Source organism: Centruroides sculpturatus, unplaced genomic scaffold, assembly GCF_000671375.1.
Source record: "Centruroides sculpturatus isolate CEXI.00-Female unplaced genomic scaffold, Cexi_2.0 scaffold51, whole genome shotgun sequence".
NCBI classification, from domain to species: domain Eukaryota; kingdom Metazoa; phylum Arthropoda; class Arachnida; order Scorpiones; family Buthidae; genus Centruroides; species Centruroides sculpturatus.
Genome location: NW_019384329.1, coordinates 43,461 through 63,400, shown reverse-complemented (window position 1 = coordinate 63,400; position 19,940 = coordinate 43,461). Strand labels below are relative to the sequence as shown.

The 19,940-nt window shown below is 33.1% G+C and overlaps 1 protein-coding gene and 1 long non-coding RNA gene across 2 annotated transcripts in view; both read left to right on the top strand.

Moving 5' to 3' along the window:
* Positions 1-19,940, top strand: part of LOC111628844 — a 49,075-nt gene that overhangs the window by 8,740 nt on the left and 20,395 nt on the right. The window contains exons 4-6 of the mRNA XM_023372692.1: positions 7,384-7,404; positions 13,894-13,929; positions 17,209-17,226. Of these exons, the coding sequence (XP_023228460.1) occupies positions 7,384-7,404; positions 13,894-13,929; positions 17,209-17,226 (75 nt within the window). The remainder of the gene's footprint in view (positions 1-7,383; positions 7,405-13,893; positions 13,930-17,208; positions 17,227-19,940) is intronic.
* Positions 17,377-19,430, top strand: LOC111629117. Its single transcript, XR_002757281.1, has 4 exons — positions 17,377-17,396; positions 17,474-17,503; positions 19,219-19,263; positions 19,387-19,430. It is a non-coding gene; the product is annotated as an uncharacterized LOC111629117 (long non-coding RNA).

The window sequence follows — 19,940 nt, the reverse complement described above, 5'->3', positions numbered from 1 at the left end:
GTAGTTTTTAGTATTTATGACCTGATCCTGTATGGCAATCATGAATCCTTCCGTCTCCCCAAAGAGGCATCCCCGATCTAACCAGCTGTTTGACGCAGTTTTGCCAACAAAATCCCGGGCCAGGTCATAAGGATGCCTGCCATGGAGTGCCTTTCGAGCCCACGATTGCTTGATGGTGTCTATGCTTTTTATATGTTGTGTCATGTCTGTATGATGTGAGTGTAAGTTTAATGATGTGTTATTTGAGTCTGCTAGAGTTACTGCTTTATGTAACTGTGATATTTCTTGTTTCTTGTAGAAAAACTCTAGCAGTGACTGTATTTGTTTGTAGTGAAGGTTAACTATGTCAATCAGGCCACGTCCGTCTTCTTTACGTGGAAGGGTTAATCTTTCTGTAGCGGATTTAGGATGATGTTGTTTATGCTTAGTAAGTGTTGTTCTTGTTTTCCTTTGGAGTTGCTCGAGATCTGTGTGAATCCAATGTTTAACTCCAAAAGAGTATGTGAGTACTGGGATGACATATGTGTTTATTGCTTTAAATGTGTGTTTTGCATTTAACTGTGTTCTAAGTATAGCGTTTAACCTACTTTGGTATTCTTTAATTAATCTTTGCTTTATTTGTGTATGTTCTGTTAGTTTGGCCTGTTGGAATCCTTCTTCCATGGATTCAATAACGTCTCCATTTCCAAGTGCAAAATTTTATTTCTTCAGGACTTCTTTTTCTATGTGAAGTGTTTTGCATTTGTCTAAGCCAAACTCCATTTGTATGTCCTTGGTGTGTGAATGTGTGATTTGTAGGAGCTGCTGTAGTTGTTTTTGTGTGAGTGCATAAAGTTTTATGTCGTCCATGTACATGATATGTGACAGCGTAAACTGTGTTGTTTTTTCATGTCTGATATTGTAGCCATAATGCGTGTTGTTTAACATGTTGGATAATGGATTTAGGGCTAGGCAGAACCAGAGAGGACTCAATGAATCTCCTTGAAAAATTTCTCGCCTAATGAATATTTCGTTTGTTTGTATGGAAGTGTTACTATCCCTGAGATGCAGTGTTGTTCTCCAGTGCTGCGTAGTGTTTTCGAAGAATGCAATGTGTGATGGATGTATTTTGTACATGTGTAGAATATGTAGCAGCCAACTGTGTGGAACACTGTCGAATGCTTTTCTGTATATGCCATGTGTATGTTTCTGTGTTGTTTGTGTGCTTGCCGTAGAATGACTGAATCTATGAGTAACTGTTCTTTGCATCCCTGTGATTTCTACGGCAACCTTTTTGTTGTTCTGTAAGAATGTCGTGTTCTTCAACATGTTTGTAAATTTTGTTTGTGATACAGGATGTCAATAATTTGTATATTGTTGGAAGACATGTAATTGGTCTGTATTGTGTGGGGTCTGTGGTTTTGTTGTTTTTAGGTTTCATGTAGGTGATGCCTTGAGTAAGCGATTTTGGCATGTCTTGTGGGTTGATGATGATGTGTGTTAGATGTTTAGCTAGTTCCTGCTGCAGTGATGTAAACTTTTTGTACCAGTAATTGTAAATGTTGTCTACACCAGGTGTCTTCCAGTTGTGTGTTCTGTTAACAGCGTAGCGGATGTCGTGTACGTTTATTTTAGCACAGGGCATAGTTGGTATTTGTGCAAGTTTCTGTTCTCCTCATCGATCCAGACTGCATCAGCGTTGTGTGTGAGAGTACTGGACCAAAGAGAAGACCAATAAGTTGTGAGTTCTTCTTTTGTTGGTGTGCCACTGTGCTGTGTATCAGTGTTTGTTTTGGTACTGATTTGTCTGTAGAAAAGTTTTTCATTGTTTGTGAATAATTTATTTTGTTGTTTTCGTAGTGTACATGTTTTGTATCGTTTGAGTCTACGTGCTTTGGCTGCGAGTTTTTGTTTTAGTGTATCGATGTATTCTGTAATGTGTGTGTTGTGATGTTCATGTTTTGTGTGTGTTTTGATTTTCTTGAAAATGTTTTTGAGTTGTTTCTTTAATTTGGGTGTTATGTTGTTTTTAGTGTATTGTGTCAGCCTGCCTAATTGCTGTCTAATGTCATTTATTTGTGTTTCTATTCTTCTCTGCCAGGCAGGCTTGTGATAGAATTGTGTTTTGTGTGTGTCTGTCTGTGATTGTATTTTCAGTCCATGGTGTGTTACTACTGTGACTGCCCCAGCATAAACTAATGTATGAATGTCTGAGAGTGTAGAAATTGAATGAATGTAGTTTGGTAGTAAGTGAGTGTTTACATAATTTAGTGTTTTTCCTACTACCTTTGACGTGTTGATTTTCGGTATTCGTGGTCTTTGTGTGGGATCTGTGCCTGTATATTTAGTGAGTGTTTCCTGAAATATAAGTGAGAGTGTATTAACTAAATCTATATCTATGTTATCAGTGATGGATGAGGAAGTGTCTGTAGTATCATTAATGGTAGTTGTTGTATGTGTACTATTATCAATGCTTGTTGCTGGATTATCCTGACAGGTTACGTGATCTTCATTAATGTTAAATGTTTCTGTCTGTTGATGTATTTGATCAGCAACCTGTTGTTTGATAAGTTCAAGTGTTGTTCGTGTGATAAGGTTGTTGTGTATAATTGTTCGTTTTTGATCAACAATCCTTTGTTCAGTGACAGTGAGGTGAGGATATTGTTATTGTTAATTGTCTATTTGGACTTTACGTATTAATAGGACTTAACTGGTGTTTAAAAATTGACAAAGCAATGAGAGTTAGTTCAGGAAAGGACAAAATTTCTTTATTATATCACCTGTAGTACAGTAATAGTTTCTGTACACATATTACACGTGTTTCGGGCTAGCATGCCCCTCATCAGCAGTACTACTACCACACACTAAAAAGTAACAATAATAAAAACAAGATAAGTTATTGTATAAGTTAAAATTTTTACATAACCATAAAAAATAATTTTAAAACTTATTGTAAATACATATTTCAATCGCGAGTATAAATGTATTTTTCTCGTTGTATAATTAATTAATGAGTTAAACATTTCACTGTATAATTAAATTAAAATATAATAAATAAAGGTTGTAAATTAATAAAAACTAAAAACATCACATAGGAAAAGCAAAAAAACTCACATCACGGTTCAATTTTTCACAATTCAACTGTGTTATGGTAGGGAGATTGTTAACTATGCTTTTTTATAAACGTCAACTTTTATGGTGCTCCAGGATTGGTGGATTATACGACCCAAACTATTGTTTATTTTATTTCTTTCTTTCTTTATGTTTAAATGTTCGTATAACTGACGTTTGTAATTATTTGATTCTTTTTTCTTAATTTTTATCGTATCTTTGTTGATTTGGCACCCATAACTATTGCAGTGTTCTGCTACTGCAGAATTTGCATAATTACCCCTTATTTCACGTATGTGCTCTTAAATTCTTGTGCCTAATTTTTTTTTTTTTTTGTTTTTCCTATATAAGTTTTAACTGGATCACAACTGCAATTGAATGAATTCATTCAATTGCAGTTTTTTGACATTCGACTGGTCGAATGTCAAAATACCGCATTTAAATACAATATATCGGTTTTGGAAAAAATCGGTTTTAAATACTATATATCGGTTTTGGTTTTGCATTTAAATACTAAATAGGTTTTGGAAAAACTCGGTATTTTGATATTTGACTCGTCGAATGTCAAAATATCGAGTTTTTCCAAATCCTAGCTACATCTTTCTTTTGCTACGCAATAAGCATATTAAAATGCACTGAAATGGCAGGAAATCAGTGGTGGTTTGTATGCTAAACATGTTTTGTATTCTTTGCATGCAGACAAATTATATCTCGAGTCATATGAAAGATAAGGGCATAGTTTAAATTAGAAAATTGTAGAGTGACTCAAGGTCAATATTTTTTTATATTTTACAATGAAAGGGGCGGAAGACCAGGACTATTCAGCGGTATCGCCTGGGGTGAAAAGGAGAATAAGAGTGGAAATGAATAAGGTGGGGTGAAAGTGTGTTAGGAAAGATGATAAAGATAAGGAGACCGTCAGCGCGAGTATCACAGAAGTTTAAATAGAATAATGTACAGGTTACAGAAAGAGAGAGTATACAAATAGTTATGACTCGTTACATATGTAGAAAAGCTTTGTGGTGGTTACAAAACAGTTACAAATACAAGAGTTAAATGCGATGAATAGTTACAAAAAAGTGCTTGGGAGTGGGGGTACATAGGCAATGAGGTGGAACTACAGATAGCGCGCTACACTACCCAGCAGGGTGCTTGGTTTCCGTAAGGTTCCATTACTGGCTATTCAATTCCACAGAACGGCGACGATTACAATATTATGTTAAATTTTGTCTGGTTAAAATACTCAAACGGGAAGCAAATGGACACTGTCAGAAATAAGTGGTAAAACACTGAAATCTGGCCCACAGTGGCCAAACGGTTCTGTTCACTGAACACCGGGAGTTCGGTTGTGGGTTCGCGCCTTGCCAGGACAGGCTGGCCATGTGGAGTTTTCCGAGTTTTCTCCACGTTTGTAACGCCTGAACACGAGTTAATTACCCATTTGTTACAACCCCTCCGAAGGCATCCCCTAGACAGATCGCCCAAGTGTTGAATTACCGTAATTTAGCAAAACAAACAAACAAAATACTGGAACATTCCCTTACCGCATCAAAATAGACAATCGTGTAAAAGAAGCGAACTCTAGGGCCATGGTTCTCAATTCTTTTGAAGTCAGGGAACACTAAACTTTGACATTTTTTTCCCGCGAAACACTTACAATACTATCAGCTTTAAAGCAGGGGTTGCAAAAACTTTTGAAATCGAGCACACACGGTTTAGTATATGACGTCATTGGCGTTTGCTAATTACATTTCCATACAAAAATTATTTTACATTGTATCGATTTTTCTTTTGCAACAATTTTTTATTTTATATTTGATTTTTTCGCGAAACATTTGAAGTAGCTTCACGGAGCACCCGTATTCCGCGGACCACGGATTGAAAACCACGGCTATAAGGCAGTGATGAGAAACTGCTCCACAAACCATTTCGATCCATAAGATAAATTTCTGTGACCTGCGAACGATTACAGAATATAAACATTATTGATCACAATGGGATAAATCGATTCTCCTATTATTTATAAATGAAAATTTAAATTTTACAGTTAAAACGAACAGGAAAAACCTATTCCTATAGGAAGTAACAATTTATTATACAGTAGAGCGTCGTTTATCCGAATCAATTGGGGACTGGAGTGGTTCGGATAACTTATTTTTCGGATAACGAATCATGTACGAAAAAATATATTAATTTATCCCATGTTGAAATTTCTCTCCGTTGCGTGTCGCTTCGCGTTGAATTTTCTTCGATGTTAAGCCTAACGAAGACTATTGTATCGTTAAAAATTATTTTTTTATTTTGTACAAACAAAATAAATTTATTGAAAAATATAAAAACAATAAATGTTAATTTAGTATCAAAAACGTAAAATATTTGAGTAGCCCGAGAAATAGCCGAAGATTGCAGCGCCACAGCACTAGCGAAAATTTAAATTTGCCGACTGGAATGCTTTCAGATAACGGACGTTTCGGATAACCAGCTTTCGGATAAACGACGCTCTACTGTATTTTCATATCTTATTTATTTATCTATTAACGGTTATTAATAGTAGAATATATAAAAGCAGGGTTTTTCAATAATTTTAAACACGAACAATTTTATTAAATTAATTTTGGCAACATTGACGAGAAAATAATTTATTGTGATAAATTTATTTTAGTTGAACAATCATAGTATCTTCACACATCTTTTGATAATCACAATAAAGACAATGAAGTGAAGTAAATTAATTTTTATTTGGTTATTCTTTAGTGTCTCGCTTTTAAAATACTGTAGTTTTATCTCGGAAAAACAGTCGATAAGAAAGTTGGGAACTTAACAACTACCGTGTTTCCCCGAAAATAAGACAGTGTCTTATATTAATTTTTGCTCTGAAAGATGCGCTAGGTCTTATTTTCAGGGGATGTCTTATTTTTCCATGAAGAAGAATTCACATTTATTTTTGAACAAAAAAATTCCCAAGTATAACTTAGACGAGAGTGCTATCTGGTCGTACCAAACTGAACTTAAATAAAACCGTCGTCGATAAAGTTTATTGAACGAGTCAACCGGTAAAACCGATCTGGCATCCGGTACGACTACTCCTATACAGCACCCCTAATGGATGGGAGACAAGTCCCCCAGCCCAAGTGCCAAGCAAGTAGCGACCATTGCTCAAAAATAGCCGTCATCGCCAGATCCAAAGACCGGGTTAGGCCATTGATTGTCTTACAATCAGGCCTCAGCAGTGAACTTACGAAGTTCCCGTGCTGGAGGGGACTTCCCACAGGCGCTTCAACTTAACCTTTTTACAGCATCGACATCGGGCTCGATGACCAATTAGTGCTTACTGAACCGTAGCACTATGCAAATGCCATGTAGCGTGATTACCAGCCGACCAATTAGCCATTACCAGCCGTAACGTTATGCAAATCTGTGATTCCCAAGCCATAGTCTTATGCAAATCATGCCGTGTGGCGTGCTTGTCTGCTGACCAATCAGTGGCTGTACTTTCAAAAAGCCAACGGCCACTTTCAACCATCTGTCGATGACATTTATCAGTAAAAAAAATTTGCTAGGTCTTACTTTCGGGGGGCCCTTATATTTAGCAATTCAGCAAAACCTCTGCTAGGTCTTATTTTCAGAGGATGTCTTATTTTCGGGGAAACACGGTAACTACTGTAGGCCTACCTTTTTTTCAGATATTTACATAACAACCGACTGAGGTTGTTTGAAGTTTTTAAGTTATACCTTATTACTTTTTAGTGTTTTAATACAAATATTGAATTTACAATATAAAAATAGTAATTATATCAGATTTATAAAGTAAATGTTTGTTGTAATTACCTCTTAATGAAACGACGAAGCTGTCTGATTACTTGGTGGGATAAGGCTATGCAGCACAACAACGATCTGTCAAGAGGAGTGGCTCTCTGAGAACTTTATACGCGAAACTAGCCTTATTTAGGCGTTTCAGGCTCCTAAGCATTCCATATCTGGTATCGATTTTAATTCATGTCACTCCCGTCTTGACTTTGAAGGTGGACAAACGGGTGACACTGCGAAGTTATCGGGGCCTGCAATTTTAAAACTGTAGCCCAAAAAGAAGGAATCCCTAATTGTCCTAATATTCATCACATCATATTAAAATTATACTGTTATTTTTCACAAAGCCATAAAATCTTAATACAGTATTTATTGTAAAATACATCTTTGTTTTTTCATAATAAATATCAATAATATTTTTTCACAACTTACTTATAAGTTTTTTATATACCGGTAATTAAATAATTTTATTTGTTTCATCTTCAGGAGTATAAAAAGTGTACTGAGGTAAGTACAGATTTTATTTTTTACATTTTAATTAGTTTTTACATTAGAAAATAATGAATGCGTTCATTTTAGAATAGAAAAATTATTAGCTATGTAACTTAATGTTGTTTTTCTATGAATTTAGTACATTTTTTTTATATATTTAAAAAGTAGCTTATATGAATACAGGTATACCTCGACTTACGTCGTTTTTCGACTTAAGTCGTTCTCCTGGAACCAATTACCGACGTAAGGCGAGGTATACCTGTATTGTCTAGCTTGGTAATGATCGGATGAACAGATTCGATATCCTATATAAAATTTTGAAAATATCTTTCGAAAAGTTACGAATGATCGCGAATGATCACGGCAGTGACTCCGCGTTAAGTAAAAAGTCACTGAATGACTATATGTACAGGAATCGAGTTGCCAAATATCGTAGCTGATTTGTCCACACCCAAACGCCATAGTAATTCTGAATATTTTGTTTGAAAGATAATTGTTTTCTTAGGTAGTGTGCAAATTTTCGGATTTTTTAATAAAGGGTTTGCCTAAATATAAGCAATGGAAAATTGCAGAAATCACCAATGAACCCGTATGTACGGGGGGAGCGTGCATGCCCATCGTCATAGCCGACAAAAGCTTCAAGAAATGTTTAAATACCAAACCCACTTATTCCAGCGACTGGTTAAAACGCGTACTGTACATAAGCAACCTCAGGACACACGTAAAAGTCTTCAAAAGTTAATTTCGTCATGACATCGTGCATGTTAAATATTCGTGGTAAATATAAAAAGTTGTGGTAGAGATCAATGTAAATGAATAGCAATCATAAACTCGATTGAGATGCAGGAAGCGACGAGCTTACAACCGGAGATCATTCCATAGATTTTACACAGAAAAATATGACCTGAAATATCTCCGCCCATAAATGGAATTTCAAAATTTCGAGTGAAGATCTTATTGAGAATGTTCTTTCCCAACTCCGCCTCGTTGAGTTGGTTCCTTGTGTATCACGACTCGATGTAGTGAATTAGGTTCGTCGGAAAGCACACCTCCACACTCAAATTGAATATATTTACAGTTTATTTACAGTTGTACAAGTTATAAACAGAGTATATGTACAGCAAGATCATGGGTGGTGAATTCACGTGCCAGATTGGCGTCTGGAAACTAATACTCTTGGGAGAGACCTCAGTCAGCTTTCGGAGTCGGCTCAACTGCACGGTCGGTCCGGTCTCAGCACTAACCCGTCCCTGAGAAGATCAACAGAGGAGAACACTCTCTCTACACTCAGCGGGCTTCCCAAGTGCCTGAGACTACCGTGTACCAGTCTCTTGCCCTTCTCTCCTTTCCTCTCTTTCGGCCCGCAATTTAAGGGTTTTTGGACGGGGACTTCCGACCAATCACAATCCCTTTTCTTTGCCCGAACAGCTTACACTCGGGTCCGCCGTTATCCGACGAGAGTGAAGCTCACACAAACGTCCGCCACTTGTTTACGTTCTTTCGTTTACAATATGGCCATTGTACTACCGTCTGACTGCAGGTGGGTCCAATTAACAAAGCCGCGCCCCTTTTGTCCCCACTCTGCTAAAAGGTTACTACTTTACATTCCGGTTTCTTTATGACATCGATGTTGCCTAGTTGTGCATTAAATATTTGCAAAAAATTATGATTAATGGTCATACAATCGCTTAGAACTTCGATTATAGAGAAAATACATTGACTTATGAAGAGCTCCGCTTAATAAAGTAATAATTTAAAAAAATGGCGTAAAATAATTTTACACTTTAGTCAGTAGTGTCCAAACTAGCGCAAGGCTCTGACCGGATACAAGTCGCATTAAATTCATCAGATTTAAAAATTGTTTTATAGAAAATAAGAGAAAGATACAAAAATATTTTGTAAAATAAATAATAAAGGAACGAATAAACAACGTCCTTAGATCTACCAACTCTGATTCGTATCGGAATTCGGTATGGTATTAATTAAACATTGATGATCATCCTCTCCTGCTGCCTGGCTGGTCTCGATTTTCGATTGGAAATAAGTAGAGACCGATCGGATTGCGTGGCCGAGGGACCGAGAATAATCGAGATTAGCGATCGAGTGACCGTATACATAAAAACCCATCTAAAGGCCACGAAGTTCTTCCATAAAAGTTCTTTCTACAAATTTCCCTTCGCAAATGTTTTTTCTCCGCGACAACCAACATGAATGATTTCCCGTCCTTTCGGCAAAATGATCGGTCGATCTGTAAAACTGAAGAGGTCGACTTGTTTTTGAATCTTTGCTCCGTTATTGGCTGGCAATCCTTATGGCCGTGGCCCTCACTAGGGATGGGAAATCGGCGGAAAATTACACGACTCCCGATTCTCGAGTTGGTATTTTTTTTTATCGACTTCGACTCCGATCCGACTCTCCATCCCTGGTCATCACATTAGTTCCTCGGGAAAATTCCGGGCCACGAACTTATTTGACACATCACTTAGGCTATAAATGATAGAAGTAGGCCTATTTGTAGTATACAGGGTGGTGGAAAGTAGCAAGTCCAGAGAAATCGATGTCATTTTAGTAATAATAATGCAACAAAATTTGTGTGAGCATGTATATCAATCTATGGAATTTTATAATTGCTGCGTCGGTGGTGTGGGCAGTCACAGAGAAAGACTACATGCGCAGTGGAAAAAAGATCGCCAACTACTTGTCTGTTCAGAAGCGAGCTCAGAATGCTGTACACTAAGAGGTGTGTAAATCAGTGGTTGTGAAAATATGGTAGCATATAGCGAAGGAATGTCATGACACAATTTGTCAGGAAACAATCAAGAATTATGATTCGAAGCTAAAATGACCACAGGTACGTTTGCGGCGCACAGAGGAGTGGCCGTCCGTTTACATCACAATCTGAGGAAAACGTGTCATTGGTGGATGGAGACGGTGCTTACATTGAATTTTACAGTAGGTATTCGTATTTCCATTTAATATCGTACATGTCATATATTTGTAATCATCTTTCCGTTAAAAGTGTAAAAATTATAGCGATTTCTCAATGTCTAGTTATTTTCCTTCCACTATATATTTGTGGCATGCTCAAGATTGTAGGATTTGATACTTTTCCAGCTATTATGTATACACAATAAGGGAAAGTGTTGGAATCGTCTCAAATTTTACTCTCTGAGTGTTTTGCAAATCCCCATGTTTTGAGAACACCTGAATCCAAAACACTCAAAAAAAAAGAGAAAAATTTCGTAGATGTGTGTATGTCTATTTCGTTTAATTAATATCTAAGGATGGAGCAAAGATTAAGTAATGAAAGTTGGCCTTGTAGCATGTGTATAAAGGGCATTGATTCTATTAAATTTTGGTGGTTAAAGTTCGACGGACTGGGGAGATACAGGGGAGTCATGTGTCATATCTTGAATGAAGTAAGACTTAGTTAATAAACATTTTACTCGTTATTAGCATTTACAGTTTTTTTTTTTAAATAAAACTCATAACTATTTTCAAAATTAAACTTTTTGACATTTTATAATAATGTCATAAAAAAAAACTTTATATTAATATTCAATAACAGATTGCGCCACACACAATTCCACGTATTATGATTAATAATATAACACATAGTTTTTAAATAAAAGTCACAACAACAGGAAAAGTTATACAACTCATTGCTAGATTTTTTTATACTTGAAGTTTTAGCTGAATAAATGTATTTAAATATATGTTACTTTTAGAAACAATTCCAGCACTGTACATTAATAATATCTTTACATAAAGAAAGTTATTATTTGTTCAAATAAATTCGCTGCGATAAAATAAAGTGTGAGGATGCTGATGTGCATACCAGTAAAAAACTATGTACTTGCCCTACATTAAAATGCGAAAATAAAAAAACAAACAAAAAATTGATACGTTAAGAAATAATAAACAATTTTATTTGGTCACCGATGCCTTCAATAAAAGCAGTTCTAAATTATTTCCGAGAATACTACAACGGAAATAATATATCAAATTATTTCCGTTGTAGTTCGAAACTATAAAAAAGTTGTGTAGTTGCGGATAACCTTTTGGATTTCTAGCAAAACTTTCAAAACATTACAAGTTATTTTGAAAAGCTTAAATCAATTTTAAGCGACGAACAATGTGATTTAAATAACCTACGAGTTCCTACTGTTGACGACAGCACAAAGCATTACGAAAGTGTGTATCAAGTTATCAAATGCTGAAGGAAAATTCTCCAAATATGCTTAAAGCTTGCTGCCATATTGGGTATAATATATCAAAAAATTGGGTGAAGAAAGTCTAATATGTAATCGAAGCTCTCATATTAAAAGTTTAGGCTGTTTTTTTACTATTTAAAAAATTTGAATAACTGGAATCATTGTTGAAATTTTTGGAACAGACTGCAAAATGTTAATCATATCCAATTAACTGGAACATGCCTTATATATCGTATCTTGGACTGTCTCTTCATTAACTGGATGGTTGTAAAAAGCTATTGATATATATAAATAAATTATATATTTCAATGTCAAATGAAATAGAAACAAGTGATACGGTATACTCATATTTTTCATTGAATATTAACGAAAGATTAGATTATATCACCTTTACATGGCTTACTAAATGATAATGTACTGTACTTCATTGCCTGAATGCTACAAACATTTCGTGTGCTATGATATGAGTATAGTACATTTCAAAAAATTTTGCACCTTTCTTACTAAATTTCTGGTTGTGTTACTGCTGTGTTGCATGATGTCGGGAACAAATTGATCCCATGGTGATATGTCTACAGAAAAAGTGTTGATTTTACTTTTTTAGAATAGAGAAGAACTAGTTTTGCGGAAAACTGTTGAAAATGTGATGTGCATACCAGTAAAAAATATTATGTGGAAAGGTACTGAACATAATACAGTAGAGCGTCGTTCATCCGAAACGTCGGTTATCCGAAAGAATTCCAGTCGGCAAATTTACATTTTCGCTAGTGCTGTGGCGCTGCAATCTTTGGCTATATCTTGGGCTACTCCAATATTTTTTTGGTTGATGTGTGTTTTAGCTGGCAGCACTGGCACTTTTGTGTGGTGTTTTTCTAAGGACTGCGTGTGCTGAATTGAACGTTTTTGATAATAGATTAACTTCTAAAGTATAATTTTTCATTTGTTTTTATATTTTTAAATATATTTATTTTGTTTGTAAAAAATAAAGAAATACTTTTTAACGATACAATAGCCACGATTATTATTTTAAAAAGTTTACATTAGGCTTAACATCGAAAATCCAACGCGAAGCGACACACAACAGAGAAAAATTTCAACACGGGATATTTTTTCGTACATAATCGGTCATCCGAAAAATAAGTTATCCGAACAACCCCAGACCCCAATTGATTCGGATAAACGATGCTCTACTATAGTAATAAACCAGCAACGAGTTGCTCAACTTTCCCAGCAACATTTAAAATTCTGGTGGAGCTATTTATTACGATATTTTATCAAAAAACTGTTTTACATTCATTTCTTAATTATTATAAAGTCGCAAAAAGCTTAATTTTGAGGGTAGGGATAAGTTTTATGAAACAAAAACAAAAAAATGTAATTGTAAATGCTAATAATGAGGAAAATCATCATTAAGTCCGATCCTACTGGAGAAATGACACAAGACCTCCCTAGTAGACAGCATTTACCATGTCTCTGAGGTAAAACCTAAGATATACCGAGTAAATGCTGGTAAAAGTTCGAAATTAGCGATTATCGCAGAACATTTCGGACTTTTACTACAAAGATTTGGTAAATCTTAAGTTTTACTGGAAGATCTTAGGATTTACCATAGTTCGAGCATTTACAGTAACATATATAACAGCCGGGAAAGTAGGCTAAATATAGTATATGCCCAGTGTTTGGAATGACAAACGGAATAGAAAGCGATCAGAGTTAGTTAAAGCAGAGAAGTCTACAAAAATGAACTCCAAACATAGCTGAATTGACTTTTTAAAATTTTTACTCAAGAATCAAACGTTATTACAACCAACAAAAGAACAACAGAAGTACAACTTCAAGGAAAAATATTTCTTATTGTTTTCTTCTTGTAATTCTGCAAGTTGTTTACTGCTTAATTTTCCGATTCATATTAAAATTATTATTAATGCTGTCATCATCGTCAAGGGAACGGAAAAATGGTTTCCAAATTTATTTGTTTGTAGAAGGGCTGTTTCCTTTTAATCGCTACTTCAAATTGGTTGGATTTTTCCTCACGCTGTGTTTGAAATTTGTTACCTCGAAGATTGGAAATTCTAAATTTAAACATAGATTTATTTAAATATTTAAATTTAAAATGTAAAATCATATTTTTTTAAATTCATTTTGTTTATTTTCTCAATAGTAAACTTGATAACAAATTTAGCATTACTTTATTCTGAAAAATATATTGAAAATAATAGACTATATTATTGCATTTACAATGTGTTAAAATTGTAAGCAAATAATGTGAATTTTGTTTTCCTTTGTTTAGACCGAGTTTAATCTGAAATATACCTTTAAACCAGAGGTAAAATTTTAATATAAATCAAAATAAACTTTTATTAAAAACTAAATTAAACTTAAATTAAACTATTAGGAAAAACAATTAAATAAACGATTCTGAATAAAAGTAACTTGTTATATTAAATATACTGTATTTATTAATAATAGTAACTTATAAAACATAAAATGTATAATTTATGAAGCCGAATATCGAGGTATAATTATTTTACCTTCATTCTCATTTTAATTTTTTAAAAATACTGAAAAACAAAGTCCTTTGCATTTTACCCAATGCATATTAGTATCTTAGTTTTTCATAATATATTTTTTTCTGCCATCTCGACTATTTAAATGCTCGTTCTGTTTTCCAGTGGCTTGCCGTCCTTGGAAGCGGTGGAAGCGCCGCTTCCCTTGTATTTTCCAAAATATAAAGACATATTGCGCGATTATTTTCATATTTTAACGTAGTTTTAATTAATTAAAATTAATATTTTATTATAACCGCATTATGTATCTTATTACAAATGTCTACATTACATGTGAAAAAACGATAAGATTGCCATTGTATATTCGAATATCGGTGGCGGAATGCAAGCGCTGTATTGTTGAATACGGGACAGCTTCCAAGCAGCCAGATTTACGCATTCGCACAAGCTGTTTACAGAGCACCAACCTCACGCGGTTTAACTGGTGAATGCTACTTATTTTTACTTAAGAAGTAGTAAATAATTAAAAGGACCCCCCGGCAGGCATTATTTTCCCGCGTAACACCACTATCCAGAGCAGGCAACGGGGAACCACTGGTACTTACTTCCCCAAGACTTGGCGCAACACTAATCACTAATTAACATGCGCCAGGTACTCATCGACATCAGGATGACTTAATATGGTATGAAGAACAACACTACATACGTCACCTATGGCATTTTTGTTATTAATACACAACTATTCTGAAAAAATGAAATAGTTTTATGTATTCATTTAATAATTATATTATTTTATTACTTACTACTGAAATACTATTTTGACAAAGTAAGTACACACTAACATCTAAGGTAGAAGTTACGTTTAAATACTTTCATTAGAGCATCTTTATACCCAATGTACTGTACTTTACCTAAACTAACTTCTATCCATCTAATGCACAGTACAGTCAGTGTATTAATGTTTTATTATGTTAGGATGACGTTTTGCATGAAATTCAGCATGATTTTGAGTCAAAAATTTTTCCCATTTACGTTATAGGGTAATTTAAGGTAAACTACACTAAAGAATATTGATTATAATTAAAATAGAAAACAAAACTATTCATTTAATAATTAACATTTACATCTAACGGCACACGAGGTAATCGGAAAAATATATATTATTATAAATAAATTACTCAGCAAAAAATTATTGGTCGTATAAGTTATCCTATATTGAAAGACCTTCGTAAAATTTTAAAATAACTGTAAGATGACTTTCACAGTCCAAACATGGCGGCTATAAAAAGTAACTTGTAGATTGGTCACATGACGTCAAAACTACGTGACATCTGCAACCAATTAACGTGTTAATTCATACCTACTTCTATGCGCTTGTCTTTGGAGACCACTGCTCTAATGCATTTAAGCAGCCACAAAAATTCAACTCAGATAAAAGCAAACTATTTTTTCAAATAATTTTATTAATTTTAATACTACATAAAGTTCACAATTCAATTTGATTCAGTAATGATAAACAGTTTTTGGGATGTCATACACTTTTATAATTGTAATATATGAAATTGCAGTTCTTATAACACATTGTGTCTATACATTTTAGTATCAATAGTTTATAAGATATTCTGCACCATTAATTTAAAAACAGAATTTTTAATGCAGAGTTTTTGATAGCCTACTGACATCTTTCCTGCTTTATACATAGGTCTATATGTATATATCAATGTATGATTAAAATATCAAGTAACTTTTAGACTCTGTATTGTTGCTATTAATATCTGATAATGCTGTTTAAGTTCATGCCCTATGACAGTTTTTCTATTTGTCTAACTCAGTGTTTTTCAACCTGTGGGTCACGACTTCCAGGTGGGTCGCAAAGCCATACAGAGGGGGTCGCGGGTAAAAGAAAAGGACAAGTGTTTGTAGGTCCTACACTACAATAAAAAAAACTACAATTTTAGTGAAAAGGCTGTTCCTGTTTATTTTACGGTACAATTACTTTTTTTATCGTTATTTAAATCTCAACAGAAAGAAAATTAAACATGTAGTTTTTAAAAATCACTGACATAGTTTTATGGCCGTGGGGGGTCGCCAGAATTTTTTAACTTGTAAAAGGGTCGCGTATTCAAGAAGGTTGAAAAACACTGGTCTAACTCATTATCCGCGTGTAAATATGAAAATTAAAATTTACATTTTTATAAACATATCCTGAAGTCTAATTCCTTCTGTCTTTTCTAACAGGCTCATCTGATTTCAAGAACTGCCTACAGTATTTGATTTCAACTCTATTGATTTTTAATCCTCCTCTCTCTAATCTGTTCCTAATCTTTTGTGGCTCGACTTTAATTACTCTCTATCTCATTAATAAACACAATATCAATTGTAAATAATATTTACCATAGCTCCTTTGTCACTGCATCCTGCAATAATTAATCTAATATTAATAAAAATATGGGCATGAACTTAAGCCTTGACACTCTCCAAAATTCACTCTAAATCCTCTTTTTGTAGCTTAACACTAACCTATCCCAATGCTTGTTTTAACATTTCTATACCTATCCATAATTAAATTTATATAATTTTCTTCAACCTCTTTTCTTCCTGATTCAGAAAGAATTTACTGAGGGCACCCCATTTAATAATGTACAGATAGGCCAAACTGTATTTTCGTACTAGCCTATCTTTTCTTACCCATTATGAAAACTACCAAAAATATTTCAAAATAAACAGAAATTGTGGCATAAAACAAACCATCGAATCAGTTTAGTCTAAAATTATGAAATCGCTTTCATGATTTTATACTTAATAGAATTCGGCGATATTAACGACATTTATGTATAAATAATGTTCAAAACCGAATTAAAACAATATTTACAAACAATTATTTAAAAAGGTGAATAGCAATATCAGCTATAAGCGAAAAAATTTCCTCATAAAAAAAAATTCAAATGTTTACAACTGACTATTGCTGTCCGCAAAGCGATTACAGCGCTCGAAGTGGGCAGAAGTATTTATTACACCACTTTCGTAGCATTAGAGCTATTGGTATGAATATAAACATATTTTTATATGAATGTCTAATTGTTGAATTTTCATTCTAGTGCCTGGAAAACCTCACTGTAAGATATAAATGTTCTTATTATAGACTTAAAATTGTTTGAATAAAATACAATTAAAAATTATTTACTGGCTATCTGTTATATTAAGCGCGACATTTATGAATATAAACATATTTTTATCTGAATTTCTAATTGTTGAATTTTTATTCCAGTGCAATGAGACAGGCAGCGTAAGATAAATGCTCTTATTATAGCCTTAAAATTGTTTGATATTAGTTTTAATAATTAATTTATAATTTATTTGTAGGAAATCCTTAGACAACATTCTAATCTTGATGTAAGTTACTTTTTTTTAATTTATTGTTAAAACAAAATTCACATTATTCTTATGTTACAGTGTACGCTATAACATATAATTTTTAATTTTCTCGGCTGTTATATATAACAGAAAAAAGGTCAAAAAATGACCCCCATGATTTTTACATTTTTCGACGCGGAAACACCGAAAAAATTCGGTTGTTTTTTTCTGTATGTACGGATATTAGTGTGTATTCACACGATTTCGTTTACCCTATTTAAAGCTTAATAAATCCTGTGCTTTTTGTCGAAAATTTCTGAAATTTTGCAGAGATGTTTGTTTATTAGGGAGATTGATGATATTAAGTTTTGGTGATTAAAGGTAGAGGGGTGAGGAGATAAAGGGTGTCGTGTGTATGTCCAGTAGGATTAGACTTGATGACGATTTTACTCTTTATTAGCATTTACAATTTTTTATAAAACATCTCTAATTTCAAAATTAGGCTTTTTTCCCATTTTATAATAGTTAAAAATATAAAACGTTTTTTAAATAAAATATGATAAGAGATGGTGCTATCAAATGCTGCCGGGAAAGTTAAGCAACTCGTTGCAGGATTTTCGAATTTAGAAATATTTATTATAAAATTTATTAATTATAAATTTAATGTAGAAAATCGAGTTCAAAACTTATGATTTAAGTTACTTTGTCTGAGACTGAAATGATAAAGAAATTCTTTAATTCAGATTAGATCGGATGAAAAATCCGGATAATGTAAAATTTTGGAAAGTCAAACTGTTAGCTGATAGGGAACTACATAATTTCAGTATTGAAAGCGGTAACGTACAGTACATTTTATATTTTATATTGCGGCCAAAAAAGACTTTTTGGAGAAAATATAGGCCTATATGTTATCATACATTGGAATACACTTATAATACCGTATTATGTGCCAGAAATTTACACAACTTTGTTATGGAATAGGCTATGGTCAAGCTATTTCATAAAATAGTAAACAATTTTGGTTATTGAATTTTATTTTACTTTTTAATTAAAAATAAATTTTAACAGCTAAAGTCGTCTGTTATTTTACTTTCTGTACTTTTATCCGAATGTGGATTAAATATGAATTTTAGATAATCACTTTCTGATGAACGCGTTTACACTGTAGTAATTTTTCATAATTTTGTCTATCTCATAAACAAAGTTAATGATCTTCGTTGATTTTCAGCATACAACAGAAAGTTTGATCGTTAAATATATTAATATAATAAATATTTTGATACTAAGTAGTCGTAATTAATGTACCCGTGTTCAACACGTTACTAGGATATACCAAATGTCGGAATATCAAATTCTGTTGTATTTGGACTGCAACCAAATTTTGTAAAGTGACATTTCAGGACACGTGTAAGACATTTTCTAAAAATTAGTACAAAATCTCACCACAATAGCATTTTTAACACTGCAAGCAACAAACATTTTATTTGTACAAGGTACTAATATTATAGAGAAACCTTAGCAATGCAGCATGGGATACTGAGCTATGTGATCCCCATTCTGATGGTGTAAACCAGAAGTTGACGAACAGTGTCTTTAATGTTGTAAATACGTGTCTATTACTAATATTACAAATGTTATTATCGATAAGAGAGTTTACGATTAAAAGCAGTGTTGCATGATGTGTTCTAATTAATGGAAATTAAAAAAATAATTGAAAATTATAATGTTCATACGATTTCTGTTTATTTGAACAGTTCACTAAAGAAAACTGCAAAGAGAAAATGATTACCTTTAACAACGTAAGTTTTCAGTTTGAATACTCGATTAAAAGCTTTTATTTTGTAATATAAAAGAAAAGTTTAGATTAATTTATTTTCAATATTATTTTAAATTATTGTGTAATTAAAATTTAATTTTTTTAGAATCACATGGAGAGTGTTATGGGGTGTTTCCAACCAAAGTAATAACATTTTTTTAAAAATCATGCGAATAAAATATTAATTACTGATTTAATATTTATTTAATATTAAATTGATAAATAGTTATATGAATATTTATTTTATTTTTCCGTATTTATTTGAATATCAAAAAGAAATATAAATTTTAAAATAAATCTATTCAATTTTATAAAATAGACAATTTCTTATGTATTAAAAAATATACAAATCAGTGGCGTACCGTGACATTTGATGATAGGGAAGCTGTGTTTCTTTAAGAAGCCGACTTCCAGGGGCAATCAGTAAGCAATGGTCTAGGGTCCATTCGTATTCATTTGTTCGATAAGCCAGTAAAAACCGTAGACTTCTCTAAATGTATTTTTAATTAATAGATTATCTAATGCACTTAATAAATAAGCAAGTTCAATATAATTAACTCTCTTATATTAGATTTAATAGATTCTATACGCCCTCTAAATGCCAATTCTCGCTTCGATAACATCTACTAATTAAAATATATCTATTAGCCGTAACTATCT